Source organism: Mus musculus, chromosome 1 (assembly GCF_000001635.26).
Source record: "Mus musculus strain C57BL/6J chromosome 1, GRCm38.p6 C57BL/6J".
Taxonomy (NCBI): domain Eukaryota; kingdom Metazoa; phylum Chordata; class Mammalia; order Rodentia; family Muridae; genus Mus; species Mus musculus.
The window spans coordinates 68,295,686-68,319,068 of record NC_000067.6 but is presented as its reverse complement, the minus strand read 5'-3'; the positions used below and the strand labels follow the sequence as shown (position 1 = coordinate 68,319,068).

Here is a 23,383-nt window from a genome sequence, read left to right as displayed (position 1 = left end):
ATTTTATTTGAAACAGCACAATGTCTAATTACTAACAATGACTCAAATTCTCTCTATGTTCTTTTCAAAAAATAATTAAAAGTTGCTGTTGCTGATTAGTTACAAAAATGAGATCTCGTCTAATTTTTAACCTAAAATGTCTAAAGGCATCAAGAACTTCTCAGTGATAAAAGCCAGCCTCACTACAGGGTTCAGTTTTCATTTCAAAAGAAAAAATTATATTCTGACTAGCACTTACATGAGTGGCTATAGAATTTGAAAGGTAAAGCTGTTGAATGCTAAAATTCAGGAGCCTGGGATTCAATTGCTAGAGCTCCTTCTAGGCAGCTTTGAGCTTTGTATTGTTCCTTCTCCTAAAAACAAAACAAAAACAAAAAACAAAAACAAAAACATTGGAAGACACTGACCAGTTGCTTCTAAAATCTGACTTCATGGAAATGAAGATGGGATAAACATATAAGTTAAAATGAAGGTATACATGGAGGATAAAACATTTTCCAGTGACAAGAAGAAAAGAGACAGATAGAGGAAATGCCATGTGACCATTTAGAGAGAAGAGAGACATAACTGAGGTTATACATTCCTAAGGTAATAAAGAAAAATGTAACTGGCATCACAGCAAGTCAGGTCAGTGTCATGATCTATGTCACAAGAAGGGTGGGGGGAGAACTGCCCAATACCTTGATAGTGCAGGCTTCTGACTTTGAATTTTATGAATCAACATTTTTCTATTGTTTTCAGCAATGTAAGTGGTGTAGTTTCATCAGCAAAACCCTTGGAGACTAAAAGAAACATTTATATTGAATGGCCCCTAATTTGGTAGCCTTAGTACATACTGCTCGTTAATGAGACAGGTGTCTATGGTAGAGTCTTTGGGAAACTCTGCTTTGTCTTTTCCCCTATTACACTCCATATCAAATTACAGTTAGAAGTATATGTAAAAGTGAGGTGTGACATCACATCTTAATGATATGGTCATCTCAAGAAGAACTAAGTGATAATACCAGTTGGCATCAACCCACAAATGGAAGATACCTCACCATAGCTCAAACCAGGGTTGAAAAGCTGTGGCAATAAGTGATTACTGAAAAGGGGGAATATCTGTTATTTGTATGTATGATCATCTGTTAGGTTACCCATCTCAAGTGGTCATCTCTAAATCCATATACGTTGAGTAAGACTAAAGAGACTCATCAAGATACCTACATGCATGCATGTATATGTGTATAGGTACACAAGCATATAACAATAATTACTTAAAACATTGAACTAGGAGACAAGCGAGAGAATACTGGAGGAGTAAGAGTAGATGGAATGGGAATGGAAATTATGTAAATACAATATTCTTATATGAAATTTGATATCTGTGGTCTGTAATGCCACTGGGAGTCATGTGGATGTCCATGATCCATGCTGCCATTGGGGAACGTGTTGATACTGTGTTCAATGATCCTAACGAGGCTACGTGGAAGTGTATCAGCTGTGCTGCCATTGGCTGTTATGGGCAATGGGCAGACAAGCATCCTTTGGAGTGGTATCGATGACTTCAGATTTATACTTGAGAATGAGAGACACTGAAGGCTTCTGTGGCAACCTATCCTTGTTCCCCATGCACAGATACATAAAAGAACAGTCTAGACAGGAAGTATAGCTTTTCACAGTTGATGGCTTCTGGCAGTCCTCTGGTATATATATCAGGGGCCTCAGACCAGCTGGTATATATGTGGCCTTGTTGGTGGCTCAGTGTCTAATAGATCTTAGGAGTCCAGGTTAGTTGAAACTGCTGGCCCTCCTATGGGGTAGCTCTCCTCCTCAGCTTCTACTAACTTTTCCCTAACTCTACCACAGGGGTTCTCAACTTCAGCCCATTTGTTGAGTGTAAGTATATGCTTCTGTTTCAGTCAGATGCTTTTTGGGCCTCTCAGAGGACAGCCATGCTAGGCTCCTGTCTGTAAGCACACCAAAGCATCAGTCATAGTGTCAGGCCTTGGAGCCTCCCCTTGAGAAGGACCCCAATTTGGACTGCCTTTTCCTCAGTCTTTTCTCCATTTTTGTCCCTACAGTTGTTTTAGACAGGAACAACTCTCGGTCAGAATGTTTTTGATAGTGGGATGTCAATCCCATCCCTCCACTTGATGCCCTGTCTTTCTACTGAAGTTGGGCGTCACAAGTTCCCTCTACCCTCTGTCAGGCACTTCATCCAAGGACACTCCCTTTAGCCCTGGGATTCTCTCACTTTCCAGGTCAATAGTACTTTCTAGAGGAATACATTTATCTTTAAAATGCTAATCATTTTGAGCTTAACAATGTTCAATGAGTGTATGAACAAAACAAATTGGACATGGGGTATTTTTTTGAAGACACAAGTGTGGGAGGTTGGGCCTGGGATGAATGAAAAGCATATGTGATATGGGTACATTGTATGAAATTCCCAAATAATTAATGAAAACACTATGTTGGGGTGGGGAAGAATAAATTCTAAAACTAAAACTTAAAAATAATCTAAAATTTAAAAAGTTAAAAAGAAATGCACATAAAAATGAACTGAGCAATTGATTTCTTCTTGTGTAGATTTACTTACTCCCTCAAGAAGGACTTAGAATAGCAAATTTTATAGCTTAGAAACTTTAATATATTTTAGGAAAAGTTTAAAAGACAGCAAAACCCAGTAAACTTTAAATCATATCCTCTAAATGGTATGTTTATTTTGTATTTACTAAAAACCAAACAGATATTTAATGATAGTTTACTTATTAATTTAGTAATTATAATATATATATAGTATTACATATAATATATCTGTTACTTTTATTTACTTAAGAGCTCGTGTCTCTAGCTGCATATGTATCAAAAGATGGCCTAGTCGGCCATCACTGGAAAGAGAGGCCCATTGGACTTGCAAACATTATATGCCCCAGTACAGGGGAACGCCAGGGCCAAAAAGGGGGAGTGGGTGGTTAGGGGAGAGAGGGGGGAAGGATATGGGGGACTTTTGGGATAGCATTGGAAATGTAAATGAGGAAAATACCTAATAAAAAATTTTAAAAAAGAGTAAGGTTAAATATTTATTTAATTTTCTGAAGTATATTATTTTTTTCTGAGAGATACTTTATTTTTTAATAATTTTTTATTAGATATTTTCTTCATTTACATTTCAAATGCCATCCTGAAAGTCTCCTATACTCTTCCCCTGCCCTGCTCCCCAACCCATCCCCTCCCACTTCCTGTCCCTGGCATTCCCCTGTATTGGGGTATATAAAGTTTGCAAGACCAAGGGGCCTCTCTTCCCAATGATGGACTAGTCCATCTTCTGCTACATATGCAACTAGAGACATGAGCTCTGGGAGTACTGGTTAGTTCATACTGTTGTTCCACCTATAGGGTTGCAGACACCTTCAGCTCTTTGGGTACTTTCTCTAGCTCCTCCATTGGGGGCTCTGTGTTCCATCCAATAGATGACTGTGAGCATCCACTCCTTATTTGCCAGGCACTGGCATAGCCTCATATGAGACAACTATATCAGGGTCCTCTCAGCAAAATCTTCCTGGCATATGCAATAGTGTCTGCAATTGGTGGCCGATTATGGGATGGATCCCTGGGTGGGGCAGTCTCTGGATGGTCGTTCCTTCTGTCTCAGCTCCAAACTTTGGAGAGACACTTTATAACATTTTCAGTATTGTTAGTACTACTTGCATATTTTTTTATAATCTGACCACTGCTGCTTCATATTCTTCTCAACTCCTATATTCTGAATTTTGTTCCCAGGACATATTCAGGCCACCAATCAAAATGATAAGTACACAGACATAATTATTGATACACTATCAATGCACACAATTAGCTAGACCTTCTTTGAGGTAGCACATGCATTTACAGTATCCAACATAAAATTAGTTTCTAAGCAAATACTTTTAAATGTATTTGTGTGGAGGTTTTTGGGGTTTTAAGGTTTTTTCTGTTAGTAAATTTGTTGAATGTTTATTTAAAATACCCAACTGTATATTAAATACCATATTACTATTATGACTGTATTCATCTTAATCCTGAAAGGAAGATATTTACTTTACAAATCTATAACAAGGAACTAATTGCCCATGGCAAAATGGCTCATGAAGCAATAAAGATTTGAACCTATACCTGTCATATCAGAATAGCTTAACTTCTCTATATGAAACAAACTTTCAGCATTAAAAGAAAAAAAAAGATTAATGCTACCTGTTTAAATTCACTCTAAGTAAAAACCATGCTTCAATGTATGATAAATAATACCAACATAGTAGTTAGATTTGCTCTACAATGAAAGAATTATTTTCTGCCTTTGTGCCCATAGACAGGTACTCTGTTTCAATATTTTTGAGGGAACCCATTTACTGTCATACATGCAGGACTCTAGCGAAATTCATTATTTGAAGCTCATCTCTATTTTAATGGAAACAGGTTCAATATCCTCTATAAGGGTCGAAATACTAAGCACATTATTATCTCTCCAGATTTTTAATAGACAGGTACAATTCAGGAAAGATAAAGAAAAATCTGTTTTACAGCTTCTAGAGAAAACACAGAGGAAGTGAAAGGTTTCCTAATAACTACATTGCTAACGTTTCTTTAGAGAGCATTACATGGCCTTACAAACTCTAAGCTGTGAACAGGCCTGCTCCAGACATGATGATCATTCTGGGAGGTCAGATATGTGTTGACATCTTGGAGATGATCGAAACTTTTTTGTCTCTTAAGAATGTCAAAAAGGTAGCTTCCTTGCCCTTTTGTTTTCTGCTTTGGAAGGCATTGCCTTGATTTTACTTTAGCAAAAATAACCTCCCAGCCTTCCTTTCCACCTAGTTGTTTGGGAAGTATGAGTCACAAGCAGTTCTTATGGTTCATTTTTAGTGTTGCTTTTCTTTCTTGTGATTCTAGTGCCTTGATTCAAATCTTCTATGCTATTAGGCACAATACTAGAGAATCAGAGGCAACAGAAAACAGAAGGGAGGTGGGATTGTGGGGAAGATAAACCATCCTGGTCAAACTCCCAACAGTTTTACCATTTCACACACAGTTAAATTCTGTTACCTTTGACAGTAGGAGAGACAGGGTATAAGGTTAAAATGGTATTAAGTATGAAGAATAAAATATGCGAATTTGTACGATAAACCAAAATGGAGACGCATTACCGTGAAATACAGTCTCAGGTATATACTGCTGGCTGTGGGAGCTTCCTGAAGAACAAAATCAAGAAACAACTGAGGGTCTAAGAACTTGATACATCATGGATTTGAAGTAGTGATTGTGATTTTCAGGAAGACTCACAATAAGGACTAAGTATAAACATTTAGATTCATGGCAATAATTAGAATTGTTTGGATACCATCATTGTCTTCACAATCTGCTCTCTTAATATGTGGGGTTTTCTTCTACATACCTCAGATAAAATTACTAATCCCAGAGCAAGTACATATAAGTGTTTCAAGGTGAGAAATTGAAATATGAAACTAATAAGCATATAATAGAGGGATGTTCATAAACATACTATTATAACTTCTCAGTCATAAAGGTCATTGAATCATGAAAACCATCCTATAGTTTGATACATTATCAAATTATGGACAGCATATGTTAACCTACACAATAATCTGAAAATAGAAGGAAGAATCAGGTGGATTTTGGAAAATGAGACCTAAGGGAGGACACAGAGGTCGGTTCCCTTCTCCAGATGTCTCAGTCTCAGATGTGGATGAGCAGAAAAAGGCAAATCAAAGTATCACCTTGTGAAGACCAGAAGTACGACCACAAAGTCAGTTATTTCTACTCTAAATCTCAGAAATCTGAATAGTCTAACATGGCAAACACCATTTAGATAATAACATCTGGGATCTGGCTAAACGCTGCAGGAAAGAACCATGGTCCCAACAAGACTCAGAGCAGTGAGAGAGCAGAGATGTGCACTTTATAAAAACACTTGACAGCTTAAGAAAGAAAATCATATTGACAATGATCCTACCATATGTCCAAAATGGACTGAATAGAAGAAAAAAATATTTTTTTGCAAAAAATAAGTTTACATCCACGCAAACAGCTATGCAAAATGTTTATAGGAGCTATAACTATAATACCCTAGTGATGGCTACATTAATTGTCAACCTGACAGAGTATAGAATCTCGTAGAAGAAAAGCCTTAATGCAGTAAGCTTCTGAAAACAACTCAAGATGATCTTGCTTATTCCTTGACATGAGAATGCTGCCTCACTGTAAGCAGCACCAGCCTCTGGCTGGGACCCTGTACTCTGTACATGGAGAAGAGGAACTAAGCAGCAGCAAGCATTAATTATTCTCTGCCTCCTGATTATAGATTTAATGTGATGACATTTTTCCACCCTGATAGACTGTAACCTTAAACCGAGGGCCAGAGCCTTTCTTCTATTATTTTGCTTCTCTCCTAGTATTTTGACAAAATAACTAAGACATCCACAAACCAGGAACAAGGTAAATAATTTTCCTTTCTATGAATGGTTAAGAGGGGTAGTCCATTTCAAAAATAGATTACTAGCCATAAAGAAAAGAATATCATTTATCCTACAATCCAGATGAATCCTTGGAGAATTTAATGAAAATATTTTATCCTGAAGTTTCATACAAAATACTATTATATTTATATAATATTTAGTGCCAAACTTATGGGGAAAAGCTAAATATAATTCTTGAATTCTCCATGTTATTCATAAAAGTATATACAAGTATTTAAGAAGAAAAAGTTTCGCTAAATTGTTGTATTAGTAACTCAAAAATCCAAGAGTAGATCTCAAAGTTATGTAGCCTACATATACAAAACTTTTAGAAGCATATAATCAAAGGAAATTAAAACATATCATTTAATCAAAAGTATAGCAGCAAAATGGGGAATGTATTAGACAAACAGAAAAAATGATACTTATTTTAACCAACTTATATCAATTAAGCATGAATGGTTTATTATCATAATTGAAAGGCATAAATTAGCTGACTAAATTTTAGAAATAGGTCCTAATTATCTACTCAATACAACTTATACAATTCAAATATAAAATGATTACAAATTGAAAAGATAGAAAATACATACATATGTATACTATTACCTTGAAATTTGACCATCAAAACTAAATACGGCAACAGAACATAACAGCAAACTATATATAAAAAAACGAAGCCAGGCAGTGGTGGTGCACGCCTTTAATCCCAGCACTTGGGAGGCAGAGGCAGGAGGATTTCTGAGTTGTAGGCCAGCCTGGTCTACAAAGTGAGTTTCAGGACAGCCAGGGCTGCACAGAGAAACCCTGTCTTGAAAAATCAAAAACCAAAACCAAAAACAAAAACACCTAAAAACAAAAAACCCTACATATGCATGGAGAATTAATTTTTTTAAAAAATGCTAGGGTAGTTTAATGAAGGAAAGGTAACGCACTGATGAAGTGTGTCATGTCATAATCTTATAAATAAAGTCACCAGTTTGGTATTCTGCCTGTAGTCACTAACTCTGGTAGGGGTTGTACTTAATGTTCTTCTTTTTAATAATTGTAGGAATGATTATTCGGTTACACAGTTATAAATTTAAAAAGTGTCTTGATAAGTCTGTCAACATTAATATGTTACATGGATTTAAGTAAGTAGCCCTTAGTTTTAGGATCTGAATAAAGGACATGTATACTAGCCAGTTTATATTATTTTAAAATCATTATAAAAGAAAATGTGAGTAGCTTAACTTTTCAAGTACATACTGGTTAAGTTGACCTTTATGATCCCTAGTGCATGCTGGGTAAGTTGAGTTTCACGATCTCTAATGCATGCTGGGTAAGTTGAGTTTCATGATCTCTAGGGCATGCTGGGTAAGTTGAGTTTCATGATCTCTAGGGCACACTGAATGAGCTGACGTTCATGATGCCTAGCATGCTTGCTGTTTGTGTTCCCTCTATAGCAACACAACTCTCAAATAGTCTTGGCTAAAAATTTGAACTTTGTATTAGTGAGATTGGTAACTAACAGGAAGATAGAGAAGGTTTTCACAGTTCAATCTGGAGAATTCTTAACTTATCATGGAAAGAATGTTGTTATTCAGGTGTCTTGAATAAGCTTTCAGATATGCAGGAAAGGATTTGAAGACTTTTGTCTTTATTCAATGCATTGCATGCTGTCATTAAAGTCGTTATGCACTAATGCTATATTGAATGAGTGTTCACTGCAATTGAGAACACAAATGGTGAACTTTAAGTAGAAAACTTAAAACAAGGTCATCAAAGTCTTTGGTACATTTGAAAACAAAATCTAAACAACAGCAAAAGATTCTACACTGTGGTCTAGCACGAAAACTCCAGAATTCTAAGCAGAACATCTAATGATCATGGCCAGTTTGAACTGTAGAGAAAGCTGAAAATTAGCCTAGGTAATTTAATGTGTCAAAAGACTGGCGATATAACCCAGTGGCAGAGTGTTTGCTTAGTTTGTGCAAGGTAATATGGTCAGTTAAGATTAACTCTGAAGAAGAGAAGCCATTGTTCGTACTTTAATCTACATATCTCCTTACAAACATTTACTTCAGTTTATCGAATACTCTGTAGACATTTCTGTAGATGCCCTACCTCTATAAATTCCCAAGTTATACATTAGAAGATGCCTGTAAAATTATTTTATTTATATTCTTAACTTTCAAATTATAACTTACTTATTTTTCAGTATGTTTGTGCATGCATATGTGTGCATCCCAATGTACCTACAACAATCAGATGATAGCTTGGGAAGTCATATCTCTTATTCTACCGTATTCCTTGGAGAAGAAATGCGGGTTCCACACTTTTGCTCGACTGGGACCAGGCTGTCTGTGCACAGCCCACCACCCCACATTGCTCTTTAATTTGTATTGTTTGTGTCCCACCTGTCCTCCCTTTGTGTTCAGTTAGTTAAAGAGATTTTGTTTTGACTTATGGACAAGGCTACTTTGCTATGCAACTATACCAACTGTGCAGTATGGAATAAGTTGGAGGGAGAAAGGAGATTGGCAAATGGGTAAGCACCCAAAGTAGTTTGACAACAAACTCTTTCAAACAAACTCCTTTAAAACTTTGGGGCACCAGCACATTGTAATTATGTTTTATGCATAATAAAAATCATAAAGAGGCCATCAATTTGAGATGATGAAAGGAGGAACTTGGTAAGGGTTTAAGGGAGAATAACATAAGGGGAAAATATAATTATATTTTAGTTAAATATGCTTTATAAAAAAAAGCTATTCAGCTTTTTTTTTTTTTTTTTTTGCAAAAGATGGTAAACATTATTCTATCCATTGTCTCATTTCCTGCTGATTTTGGTGTGCATTGCAGCTGCTGAAGGCATGGTATGCAACCACCTGTGTTCAAATGATGGTTGTTGGGGACCTGGGCCGGACCAGTGCCTGTCATGTCGGCGCTTCAGCAGGGGAAAGATCTGCATAGAGTCTTGCAACCTTTATGATGGGTAAGAGACCACCGGGCCATGTTTATCTCAAAAGCTATAAGCTACTGATTAAAGCAGAAATCTGACCGTTAGTAAAACAGTGAGAATTTAGAATGTATGTCTACTGAGACTTTTTAAAAATAACTTGTGATACAAAAAAAAAAAACAAACTATGAAGTTGTAATTAAAAAAAATAATTTTGCTTGAAATAATAAGACTAGCACTGACTAGCATGCACATTTTAATGTTTACCAAGATAAATATATTTACTGAATTTTGCCAACTTAAATTTTGGCAAAACTGTTTAACTTTCACCTTTATTATAAGGTAGATTGCTACAATCTTTATTCCCCTACAGCCATGATTCACAGCCTTCTTAATGCTGTGACCCTTTAATACAATCCCTTATGTTGTGGTGACCCCCCCATCATAAATTATTTTCATTATTACTTCACAACTGTCATTTTGCTACTGTCTTGAATTGTATTGAAAAATATTTATGGAGTCATGGCTCATAGGTTGAGAACCCTTGCCCAATACCTTATACTCTGCTGTGGGTTTTCTTCTCATACCTTCCATCTGCTTTCACCTTGAGTGACTGGAAAGCTCCTGCTTTTTCTCCATCCTGGTTGTGTGCCCTTTTTCTACCCAAATCTATCATATGTCTCTGTGTCTTTGATAACTTGGGAGTATCACAGGAAAACTTTATCAACGATTTGAGTTGAAGAGGGTTTTCCATGTGGTCTGCCCTTTCCTAAAAAGCAAGGTTTTAACCCAGCATTTAAATTCCCTGGGCACTATAACTGCAAGAAAACCTATTTTCCACCCTCTACTGTGGCATTAATACCCTGTCAAATCTCTTTATCATAGCAGAATTTCATGCATCTTGGTTGCCATTCATTAGTGTGATAAGATATTACTCAGGGCTGTCCCTAAGTCAATTTCTCTCATATAGCTCAACTGAAAGTACTTTAAACAATTTTGGAGACTAAATATTGGAATGTGTTCTATCTATTTCTTTCCCCATTCATCCATTTCCTCATTGTGACAACTGGTACCATGATTACTAATAACACTACTTTTGACATCATGTTTGGAGAATAAAAATATGCTCATTATTTTAATATATAATATATATAGCATATATTTCTTCTTATTAATAGCCAAGGCAGATTTATTTTAACAAATTAGGTAACAAAGTTGAAAGTTGATATTTAAATTAAAAAGTAACATAAAATAAGACTAATATTTTGAAATATGTATACACATAAGGAAAAGAAAACGATTTTTTGAAGAAAAAAAAAGAGTCAATCAATTCAATCAAAATATACCCAAATTCCAGTGGCAAAATCAATGTATTTCTGCAACTCTTAACTACAATGAACAACCAAAATAGAAGAGAAAGATGGTTATAATGGAGTGTTGAAACTTGAAACCCTAAAGTTTTTCCTACTTAGCATACATTCTGAATCCTTAAGACCAACCCAAAAACATCAGGCTGACAGTTAAAGATCTTCGATGGCAATTGTATATTTCTTAAGAAATCACATCTCGATGAGCAGTTTTCCCCTTTTATTGATGATACTCAGTGAACTGAATGTCAAGTGTTTAATTCTCAAATAGTAGTTTTGATGTTAAGACTTGGATTTTGGGGACTTGGGGTTAAGGCATTCACTCTGGATCCAAAGACTGACTATGCCAACACAGCAGTATCATAGTCTGTAACTAGTTATGTCACATCCAAGTCAAGGAAACTCTGTAAAACCACAATTAAGTCACCAGGAGAGTGGAATAGGAAGAGCAATGATGTATACAGGGTAATCAAAGGCTCAGTGATTTTTAAAGACCACAAGCAAGATCTCTCATGAGAACAGGAGCCCCGGGATTGGAAGCTAACAAGAAAAGGCAATGGTCTCCCTACTGTTCTTATGACAGGCACTTCCTCTTTATTGTGTGTGTGGAGGGGTGGGTGCTGGGCTAGAGGAATAAGGAAAGTACAGACTAAGTTTTAGAAGCATACAGATTATGTTCTTCATTTGTCACCATCGCCCCTTCATTGCCAACGTCTTTTATTCAGAACTAGTAACTATCTGAAGTTCATAAGCTTACTAGTCTCTCATAAAATTTCATTAGACTTTTTTTTTAATTGTTTGTAGACTTTAAATACCCTACCCTTTAGAATAAAAAATCATTTTACTTTCTGTTCTAAAGACCTCTTCAGTCAAGTACTTTACATCACTTGTATTAATGGAGCATAAAAAGGTTTGTTTTGTAACTGTGCTTTTGAAATAAGAAAATTTGTGAAAGGTTTGATTTAAAACGAATTAATATCTTACTGTGTAAGTACTAAAACCATGTGGCTAAATGTTTAGGTTCTATACAGAAAATGACTTACTGATGCTCTATATTTTGAAACCATACAATACACTTTTGCCTTTGAAAAAAGCATAGTAGCATATATGTATAAAAACGCCTAAGGATATTTAATGAATTATGTCCCAATTTTAAGCATTAATAAAATACAAATGTTGATTTAATGTTATTTTAAGCAACAGAATATATAACTTATGCTTTGTATTCCATTGCTTATTAAGACTTTATATGCTCAAATGAAACAAAAAGGGATAGGAATCTTTTAGAATGTATCATATAACTAATTTATAATTACACTATTCATGTTGATATTGGTTTCAAAAGATGGCTCAGGACACTAAGGCAGAAAATTAAATCCAAATTAGATATAAAAATATAATTAGTGATCAACTTTGTTAATGACACTAAATTATCTTACTCAACATTTCATTTTGTGTTTTAGTGAAACAGAAAAATTTAGCATAGTATAGATGACTGGTTTCCAATTACCAAAGTAAAATATTTATATTAGACTTTTAAAGAGATAATTATCTCTTCAAACCCTATAATATGTAAATAGACATAAAATTTAATGATATAAAAGGGAGTGTCATAATCACAGTAGATTACAATAATCAAGTTTTAAACTATGTACATTAAACTAAACTATTTATTTTATTCCATATAGAAATACTTAAAAAAGAATCAGACTGAAAGAAATGTTATAATATTAGATCAATAATCCAAGAAAATAAAATCCAGCATAAGAAGTTATTTCTAATACTCTTAGGTTGATGTTTTAACAGGAGATAAGATATCAAAGTCTGTTTTGAAGTTTAGCCAGAAGTACATGTAATAGTCGTGGGATCTGAAGGTCAAGGTTGGAGCACATTTATGTAGCCAGCAATTAAAAACCACAATGATTTGGAAATTAAAACTTCAACCAAGAAGAATGTTTTATATGGAATCAAACAGATGCAATCTTACTCAAAGAGGTAAAAGTGATTCTGCTGTGTCATCCAAAGAGATTATTTTCTATTTTCAGAAAGTACTAGAATATCTCTCACAGGAGAGAGCTTTCCAGAATGAGACAATTGTTGAGCCCAATCAAGGGCAAGGAAAACCATCTGGCTGCCATATTTCTTTCCTTTTAATGGAAAGCATCCCCCTTAATGCATAGGAAAGTGCATCTGTGACTCCTGGCACATTACAGAAACAAACGCAAGAATTTACTCTGCCAATAGTACCCTTAGCAGATGTTGCTTCATTTGTTAAGTTGATGGCTTGTTTGCTTACACCTCCTCACACAGTTGATATTTTCACAGGGAATTTCGAGAGTTTGAAAACGGCTCCATCTGTGTTGAGTGTGACTCCCAGTGTGAGAAAATGGAAGATGGACTCCTCACATGCCATGGACCGGTAAGTCTGAAAACATTAGCAGTTGTGAGTGCTCATTTGGTATCATGTTTATAAACTTTATGTCATTGCTTTGGATCTGTATGTTTATTTAGTTGGTATTTATTGGATACTGAGGCATAACATGCTTAATATTTAAATCTAGAAATATACAGGTTCATAGGAGAGATAACATTAGGAAATCCAATAGCATATAAATATTCACCAAATACTATATTTGAATAAAAAGACTAAAAGTATAGAGTTCTTGGGACAAGATACACTGTTGAGAGAAAGACATATAAATAATCAGCTTAAATAGTAATAATTGCATTAATGAAAACTATATAGACTGTTTAAAAAACACAAATGAATGAGAATCAAATATACAAATATAAAAGTTCATGTTGTTCTGGTGAATATTATAATTCTGGTAATTGTGTATGAGGGCAGAATGGAGAATACTAGTAAATGGATAAGATGAGCTTCATAAACTAAGACATTCAGCAGTATTATCAATGCTGTATTAGAGAGAAGGATCCTAGGAATACATATCCTTCATGAAAATCCTAAGTGCCAGAGAGGTTTTTCCCAATTGAAAGTTATATTAAGGAGAAAATGCTTCTAATTCTCAGAATGCCTCACCCTTTGATTTCCTCACCTTGGGTTTCTCAAGATCAATCTGTGTTTGTCATTAAAATGTATCCATTCTTCCTTCTTTAGATAAATACTTAGTTCTTCTGTTACTGAGCCACCCCTTAGAATGGAATTGGGGATCAACATTTGGGCACAAGCAAGAACTCTGGTATCATGAAAATGTATTTAAACTCTAAATACTATATATTTTGTGTATGTGTATGCTTATTCAGCATTTAAGTCACTTAGGAAAAATAAAGCTATTAGCCCTTCAAACTCCCATCAGGACTCGGTGAGCCAGCCTGGCACTCTTTTTACAGGGAGCAGAAAAGTCAGCCTTTCCAAGGACTGATGCATATGAAAAGGCAGGCCTTCAGGAAGTGGAAATGTGGTTATGTGGCATGAACAACTAGAGGCTATAGGATGAAATGTTGTTCCTTGACATTTATATGGTCCAAGGGCATTGGTAATTGCTGTGTTTCTCTACTGTAAAGAGTCATGATAACAAAGTTGATCTGTTGCATGACATTGGCAATACATTCACAAGTAAATGTATTCCATCACAAAAGAAAGGAGGTTTCCCCAGTGGGTTGGGGAAGCAAGTTGAGGTGTCTAAGAGTACTTTAAGGCTTACACATTTAGATGGTAGTAAGTCATCTAATGGAAATGAGGTTTCTTTTAGAATTTAAACACTTGAAATTGAATGATAATCAATCCTGAGCCATTTCCTCCTGATAAGGCTGAGAGCATCAGGTGTCTCTAGATCTAGTTAGTGTGTATTAGACATAGTCATAGAAAAAATACTACTTAGAAAGTGACTCCCGAGGTTAACCATGTGCACATGTTTAATTTGTTGATTGCTGCAAGTGTGGCTGGCCGTTCCATTGCTTACTGTGGGTTTCCATCCTTTCGTAACAATATTTTTGACATGTATAATTTCTGTTCTTTTTACTCCCTCCTTTATTCTGCACAAATCTTAAACATAATTTTTGTCCGGTATATGCCACTGTTTAATGCTTACTTTGCATCAAGTTCCACTGCTGTTTTTATATGTTAACCCTCATTTGATAATATTCTTAAAAAAATCATGAATTTATTCATATTAATTTTTTTCTTATTTAGTTCACATTCTGTACCTTAAAACTGATGTTTTTATATTTCAAATGTTTCTGCCCTTCTGAGATTTCAAAATAACAAAGTGTTATGAACAACAAATGCCTTCAATACAATTAATTCTATTCATAGGAAATTAATTTGCTTCTGAAATCTAAGTATAATATGTACTACACTATATTTTGCTAGCATAATTTCACAGGAGATATCTGTTTTAAAATGTTTGATGTTTCTGTGCTGGAGAGATAGCTAAGGAATTAAGAGCACTAGCTGTTCTTCCACAGAATCTGAGTTCAATTCCAAACTCCCACATGACAGCTCACAACTGTCTGTAACTCAAATTCCAGAGGACCTGACACCCACAAATAGACTGACATGGAGGCAAAACCCCAAGGCCCATTAAAAACAAATGTTTAAAATTTCATGCAAATGGTTTCAACACATTCACTTCATTTCCCTAATGTGATTATGCTGCCCTTTCCTCCCCTTTCCACTCCTCCCCTCTTTCCCTTCTGAAAAGGGCAGGCCTCTTATGGAAATCAACCAGCCCTAGCCTATCAAGTTGCAGGAAGACTAGGCACATCTTGTCCTATTGATGCTGGGAAAGGCCACCCACTTAGGGGAAAGGATCCCAAAAGCAAGCAACAGAAGCAGAGACAGCCCTTGCTCCTTCTCTTAGGTGTCCCTCAAGAAGACAAATTTGAACAATATGTGCAGAGGGACTACTAGGTCCATGCTATGCAGGCTCTGGAGTTGGCAGCTAAGTGACTATCAGCTGTTACTGGCCCAGGTTTTCTTGTGGTGTCCTTGATCTCTCTGGCTCCTTCCCTCATCTACTAGATTCCTCTAGCTCTGCTTAGTGTTTGGCTGTGGGTCTCTGTATCAGTTTCCATTAGTTGATGAGTAAAGTCTCTCTGGTGACAGTTATTTAGCCTCCTGTCTGCAAGTTTCAGTTTTTCTTCCACACAGTAGTGTGTTCAGTGTTGTATATGTAAAACAGCTGTGTGTTAAATGAGAGGGGTAATCCTACACAAATATGATAGAAATTCTTGCTATCCTCAGAAGAGTAGAGTGACATAAAAGGTAGTCTTTGCTTTGATACACTGGTTTGCCTGCTCTCGAGCGCGCCCCCAACTCGCCAGGAAGAACCACGCCACAGCAGGATCCTTCTGCACACGTTTATTCAGTCCTGTTTCTTCTTTCTCTATATCTCCCTTGTTTATATCTCCCTTGTTTATATCTCCCTTGTTTTTATATCTCTCTTGTTTTTATATCTCCCCCGTTTATATCTCCCAATAATAACAATCCTCTCTCGAATAATAATCCTCCCTCTAACCCGGGCTTCTCACTTATTATACTCTCTCTCATCCACGCACCGCAGGCCACACCCCCTCGCCAGTCAGGGCAGCAGGAGCAATTCTCCACCAAATTGGATTCACCTGTATCCTGGTACACCTGCGCAGCACTCAAGATGTTTGTGTCTTATATGAGGAAGTCAGGTGCAAGTCATATGACTTAGCTGCAGTCCCTGGCGCCTTTGGGACTGCCGCCACACCCGCTCCCCACAGCCTGCACTTGGTCTAGATTGTTCAATTTTTGTATTATTTGTGAGTACATCCAATGAAAGAGATAGGATGAGAACTGTGGAATGGGAAATTAAAAAAAGCAGGATGTAGTCTGAAGAGCAGCAAGAGAAGAAAAGGAGCTAAATGGGTGGACTGAGCTTTTAAACATTTTTTTTTAATTTTTATTGGTTATTTTATTTATTTACATTTCAAATGTTATCCCCTTTCCTGGTTTGTTCTCTGCAAACCCCCTATCCTGTCCCCTTTTCCCCTGCTTCTATGACGGTGTTCCCCCACCCACCCTCCCACTCCTACTTCACCACGCTGGCATTCCCCTACACTGGGGCATCAAGCATTCACAGAACTAAGGGCCTCCCCTCCCATTGTTGCCAGATAAGGGCATCCTCTGCTATATATGCAGCTGGAGTCATGTGTACTCTATAGTTGGTCTTGTAGTCCTAAGGGGCTCTGGGGAGTCTGGTTGGTTGCTATTGTTGTTCTTCCTATGGGGTTACAAAACCCTTCAGCTCCTTCAGTCCTTCCCTTAACTCCTCCACTGGGTTCCGTATGCTCAGTCCCATGGTTGGCTGTGTGCATCTGCCTCTGTATTTGTCAGGATCTGGCAGAGCCTCTCAGGAGACAGCTATATCAGGCTCCTGTCAGCAAGCACTTCGTGGCATCAGCAATAGTGTCTGGGTTTGGTGGATACATATGGGATGGTTCCCCAGGTGGGGTAGTCTCTGGATGGCCTTTCCTTCAGTCTCTGCTCCACTCTTTGTCCTTGTATTTCCTTTAGACGGGAGCAATTCTGGGTTAATATATTTGAGATGGGTGGGTGGCCCCATCCCTTAACCGGGGGCTGTGCCTAACCTCTGTATATGGTCTATAGAGGTTCTCGCTCCTCTTTGTTGAGCATTTCAGTTAATGTCATCCCTGTTGAGTTCTGGGAGCCTCTTGCTTTCTTGTCTTCTGGGACTTTCTGGTGGCTACCTTTAGTTCCCCATCCCCCAGTGCTATACAACTCTGTTCAATTTTCTGAAACCTTTCGTACATCTTCCCCATCCCCTCCCATACCTGATCCTATCCCCCCACCCCCACCCCGTCCCGTTTTCAGGGTTAGGGTTAGGCTGGAGAGATGGCTCAGCCATTAAAGGCTAAGCTCATAACCAAAGTATAAGAGCTTTTAAACATCTTTACAAAATGTAAAGCAGCTGTTATAGTTCATCGAAGTTGTGATTGTATAATAATCTTATCCTAGTATTTTCTCTCAGAAAAATATATATTTATTTTTTATGGACCATACTCTGAAAGTCTTAAAACTATTCAAAAGGAGTCACCCCTTGTTATGACCATAAGCTCTGAATTTACAGCATCCTCACTTCTACATGTAGTGTTCCTACTGGCAGTATGACAAGAGGAGGCTGGAATGTTCAGTTCTCATCCTCTTACGTATGGCTTCTGCTTCCATTTCATTATTCAAAGTAAGCTTTGTCTTCCCTGCTCTGGGAGGTGAATGGCAGTCCTCACACAGGGATGATAGAGCATCACTGTACAGTTCTGAAAGGTAGCTTTGTTTTCTTTAGAAGCTACCTGGGAAAAATCAAATGGCACTGAGAAAAATAATGTAATGTGCACACTAGGATTTAGTCTGTCACTCTATTAGCTGTCTAGGTTGTTGAGTTCAGAGACAGTTTAGTACCAGAGTTAAGAAAGAATGAACCTTCATCTTTGTCAGTCACTACACCTAGGCCCTTAAAATCCTTGGTAATTCCACACTGTGTAAGTACGCATTAGATGATTGCCTAATGTAATCATTAGATGATTCTATATAGCAAAATAAAATAGGAGTCAGTGCACTTCAACCACTTAGAAACTTGTTAAAATGCATTTTAACTATATCATCTGAATATGCTTTGTTTTGTATCCTGGTGAAACAAATAGTCATGAAATGATCATATTAGAATGTACTTAATGAAAAATTATTTTAGCTCATGACATTTTTTATGTCTTATAATTTTTGCCTGGGTATCATTTTATATTTTAAGAATTTAATAGAAGAATAATGCCTGATTCAGACTCTACCTAATCTACTTATTGTAAGCTTTATTCTGCATTCTGCAAGAAGCATGTCTCTTGTCTTGTAGAATAAGTCATGCCACTGAGCATACTTGCACAGTAAATGATTTTGTATAATAGATAGTATTACGTGCCTAAGTACCCATGAGCAGGTGTTAAAATTGGAAGCATGTGAAGTATTCTTCTTTGGGAGGAAATGAGAAGTTAACATTAGCAACTCTTTAGGTAGAATGGGGATCAGGTTTCACAAGGTAACTTAAAATTATTTTATTTTATTTTAGTTCTGAGTTTCACATCAAAATAATGGAATAGATAGCTACTTTATCTAAACTCACTAGCTTCTTTCTGATTACTTTTTCTTGTTTTCATTACTATTCTTCACTAGATAATTCTTTTTGGTTTTGTTGCATTATTTCCAACATAATATTTATCTAATTTTAGGTTATCATTTTTTATATAGTTGAGATCACAACTATAAAAAAAACAGTTTTTTAATAAAACTGTTCTCAACTTGCTTTAATCTCAAAATATACTATGTCTTTCTGGCAAACTTAATGCCAGGATAGTGTCACTTTTAATGTTAAAATTAGTATTAAAATATTAATCTTGTGACTGGGCCTGATGATACATGCGTATAAACCAGCAATCTGGAGGCTGATGAATGTGAATTATTTGTTTGAGACCATCGTGGGCTTAGCTGGGAGACACTGTCTTAAAAATAAAAATAATAATAAACAAGCAAGTACATATTACTTTTATTATTGCTTTCATATTATTTTTGCTTATGAACTTTGTACTTATTAAAATCATTATGTAGGTTATAAATGAAAATATATAAAGCTGTATCACTGTATTTTAGTTAGTAATGTTCATGCTACCTTCATCATTGGATAAGTTTCTTCATACTTTTTTTAATCTTTAAAATACTTAGAATATAATTTTTGGTATTTGCTTATCAGAATGTACATTATATGAGTCTAAAGACTGTTCTATGGTTTTCAAAAATTCATCTAAGTGTATATCACATCGTTTTAAGCATCATCATAACACAAGTTGATACAAAGAATAACCAAGGAATTATTATATGTATAGGATGCTTAATATCTGAAAATTAAATCATAGTGCATTTTATTGGTTATTTCATTTATTTACATTTTAAATTCTGTACCCTTCTTGGTTTCTCCTCCACAAATCCATATTCCTCCTCACCACTGACTCTATAAGGTTGTTCCCCCACCACCACCAACCCATTCCCTCTTCACTGCCCTAGCATCTCCATATGCTAGGGTATCTAGCCTCCATAGAACCAAGGGCCTCCCCTCCCACTGATGCCTTATGCATGTGCAGCTGGAGCCATGGACCCCCCCCCCCCATGTGTACTTTTTGGTGCTGGTTTAGTCCCTGGAAGCTCTGGGGGTCCAGTTAGTTGATATTATTATTTTTAAACAGTCACTAGAAAAGCCTGCCTGCCGTGAAAAACAGTGGATTCTAATTTTCATTATGCATATTTATCATTAACTATTTGGTGGATATATATTTTCCCAGAAATGGTGAAAAGCATACCTTTGGAAAATTTATTATTTACATATTCTGTTGCCTTATAATACCATTAGGAATGAATCACAAGAAGAAAATGTTGATACCCTTTCCAAACAAACAACAGTAACATCAACAACAATAAACATTGGGACATATTAGTGATAAAGTTAAGTCACATTAGAAAAATGACATGAAGAACAGGAAAGTGAGACAAGCTGACTTCAGAAGGGACCTGTTTCTAGAGTATATTTGACAACATGATGCTAGTATGATTTCACTAAATACAGCTTTACAAAGAAGAGCCTGTAGGTTCTCTTAGTGCTGGTTATACTTCAATAGCCATAACTTATGTTGGTGTTAATGGAGTGCTCTCCCTTAGAGGAGAATAAACTTGTCCTTCACAAATGCCTAAGAAAACTAAACAACATAAACACCTTACAGAGGGAATTGAACCCAGTTTTCTTTCTCCATATTTGCTTTTCCTTTTTCATATCTCAGGGACCTGACAACTGCACAAAGTGCTCTCATTTTAAGGATGGTCCAAACTGTGTGGAGAAATGTCCAGATGGCCTACAGGGAGCAAACAGTTTCATTTTTAAGTATGCAGATCAGGATCGGGAGTGCCACCCTTGCCATCCAAACTGCACCCAGGGGTAAGCATCCTCACTGGTTCAGGACTAAGGCATGTACATGTTTCCAGTTGAAAGGATTAATATGTTTTATTATTCATTTTCCACGATGCCATCTATGTACCCTGAAATCATCTCTGGAAATGATATGTAGCATTACATTTTACATGTCGAATTTAACAGAAATTCTTTCTAGGTGGACCTCTAAAATATCTCTGCTTATAGTTTACCAACATTTACCATACTATTAATATCTTCATGAAGCTAGTGTGCTTTGGATATTAGAAGATACAATATAGTACTTATGTCATAGAGAATTTTTTTTACTAAATGTATAAGTTGGTTTCTATTTCTTCACCATTAAAACCTAAAATAAGAATATCTCTTTAACAATTACCACTTTGGATTACTCCTTCAATGAAACCTGGTAGCAGGCAACCATGAAAGAGAAGGAAGAAATGATAGTCTGCTCATATGTGTGTTGACAACTTAACTAATACTGTTGTTAGTCATGTGAGTCATTTTATTGTACATTGTCCTAGAACATAGAGTTCTTTCACTGTCATGAAACAATGCAGGAAGATACATACATATTTTCCATTCAAGAGGAAGTGTTGTGCAGCATAACCTATGGTATTAAGAATAACTGGGTAAACACAAATTGATGAAATTGTCTTTGTTCAGTGTTATGGTCACTTATAGAGACATTGGAGAAAGAACTTTGACTGTACACCAGTGGAAATAATGTCACCTCAAGCAAATCCCAGTCTATTTCTTTAAAAAAAAAGAAAAAAGAAAAAAGCCGTCTTATCTCAGTAAGAATTCTCCCTTTGCATCCTCTGAAGGATACATATTGATAGAGTTGAGAACAGTTCAGCACACTATTCTCCTCATAAAATTTCACCTCCATTGTCAGTGCATACCACCAGTGTATGCACAGAAACATGTGTATATACATAATTGGACACTTTCTATCTGGCAGGAAAGTAGAGGTTCTGTAAGCAGATTGTCCTGCCAGATGAAGGCTTCACTGTTAGAAGATATTGAAAAAGGGAAGCAAGCAATATCATTTTCTGCCAAGACAACATCAATTTTTGGATGCTGCTAGAGCTTCCTACCAGTCATGAAACCAGCTAAGTCACTCTGTGAATTAGCAGATTCTCAGAAGGTAAAACAATATTCTGCAATAAAAGTCAAGTGCAGCCCAGAAGAGCTGACTGCCAACTTCTTAGTTTCTGCATAAGCACACAGGCTGAAGGCACTGAGACAGTCACCTACACACTTTGCTTCAAGGAAAACAGAAGTAATAAATGATTCCCCTTGTGAGTTTTGGTACACTTGAGTTAAGAGTATTTTTTGAAAAAAATTACAACTAGTGCTGCTGGATCAGAGGAGTCAGCAAGAGAAAGAGAAAACTTTGCCTGTGAAAATCATCCACAAGAGGGTTTTATTGTTTTGCAACTAAAATTAAACCGGTAAATTATTCAATATAATGTCGATGTCAACAGCTGTTGCCATTCAAAATGAGACCTTTTGCTGTTTTTGCAAATCTAATTACAATGAAGCCATCAGGGAAATGAAAAGGAGAACACAGCCTAGTCTGGATGTGTGGCTGTAGCGTCTTCTTCGTCAGCCTTTTACATCGTGATTGTATAATAAAGGAAACATATATAGTAGAGGGAGGCAGAAGCTCTGGCCAATGGAAAGGGTTCAGATTACCACAGCAACAAAACTGAGACCTCATACAAAAGGGAAGCTGAGGATTCATGCAGGAACAAATCTCACAAGGTCACTTGAGAACTCCAAATAAGTAGAAATATGCCCTCAACAGCTCCAGGCTGCAGAATGACAGTGAGACAGAGTGAGCTGCCATGTTTGCACTTCTTCCAGGACAACCTGTCTGCAATTGTCGACTTTGTCCTAAGGTATTACGATTGCTTCCATCGAGCTTACCCTTTACTGTGAGCTGCAGAGTCACATCCACTGGTTCCATAAAAGAGTTGTAATTCCAGCTCATGAGAATTCAGAAATTCTTACATGACGTGAACTAGATCATAGAATACCCTCTGTGTTTGGTATCCTATTCTGAAGCAACCAGTTAGCCTCAAGAGTTCATCCCTTCTTTTCAAATTGAGTGTAAACACAGAGAACTATGGCCCAGGGAAAGACCACAGGACAATAGAATGATGGAATGAATGACCTTATCCCTCGGTTCATCTAATAACTGAGCCTATCAGTAAGTATGAGCTCAACAGTTCAATTCTACTTCAGAAAACAGATTTCCTCTCTCCCATGTCCATGATTTTCAGGTCGTTCAATAACCTGGGATGATGGAATAGTTAATGAAAATAGTCGTCCCTATGACAATTTTAAGAAATAATGTTCTTCCTTTGAATGCAGTTTAACGATTGTTCTGAAAATAAAATTATCTAATACATTAAATGTATTTTACTACTCCAAAAGTGAATCAAATAAATTGAGTCTAAAATTTCTTCAATTACATTTGAAAAAGATTAACCATTTAGTCCTAATTAGAAACCTCTCACCAGTAATTTTATAGGGAAGAAGGAAAGGAAGGAAGGAAGAAAGAAAGACATAAGGAAAGAAAAAATATTGTCTCCTCTT

At 36.4% G+C, this 23,383-nt stretch overlaps 1 protein-coding gene across 5 annotated transcripts in view; it reads left to right on the top strand.

Moving 5' to 3' along the window:
* Nucleotides 1–23,383, top strand: part of Erbb4 (erb-b2 receptor tyrosine kinase 4) — a 1,076,693-nt gene that overhangs the window by 789,508 nt on the left and 263,802 nt on the right. For all 5 annotated transcript variants that reach the window (XM_006495692.4, XM_006495693.4, NM_010154.2 and 2 more), the window contains exons 13-15: nucleotides 9,342–9,474; nucleotides 13,131–13,224; nucleotides 20,628–20,782. In XM_006495692.4, coding sequence (XP_006495755.1) covers nucleotides 9,342–9,474; nucleotides 13,131–13,224; nucleotides 20,628–20,782 — 382 coding nt within the window. The remainder of the gene's footprint in view (nucleotides 1–9,341; nucleotides 9,475–13,130; nucleotides 13,225–20,627; nucleotides 20,783–23,383) is intronic.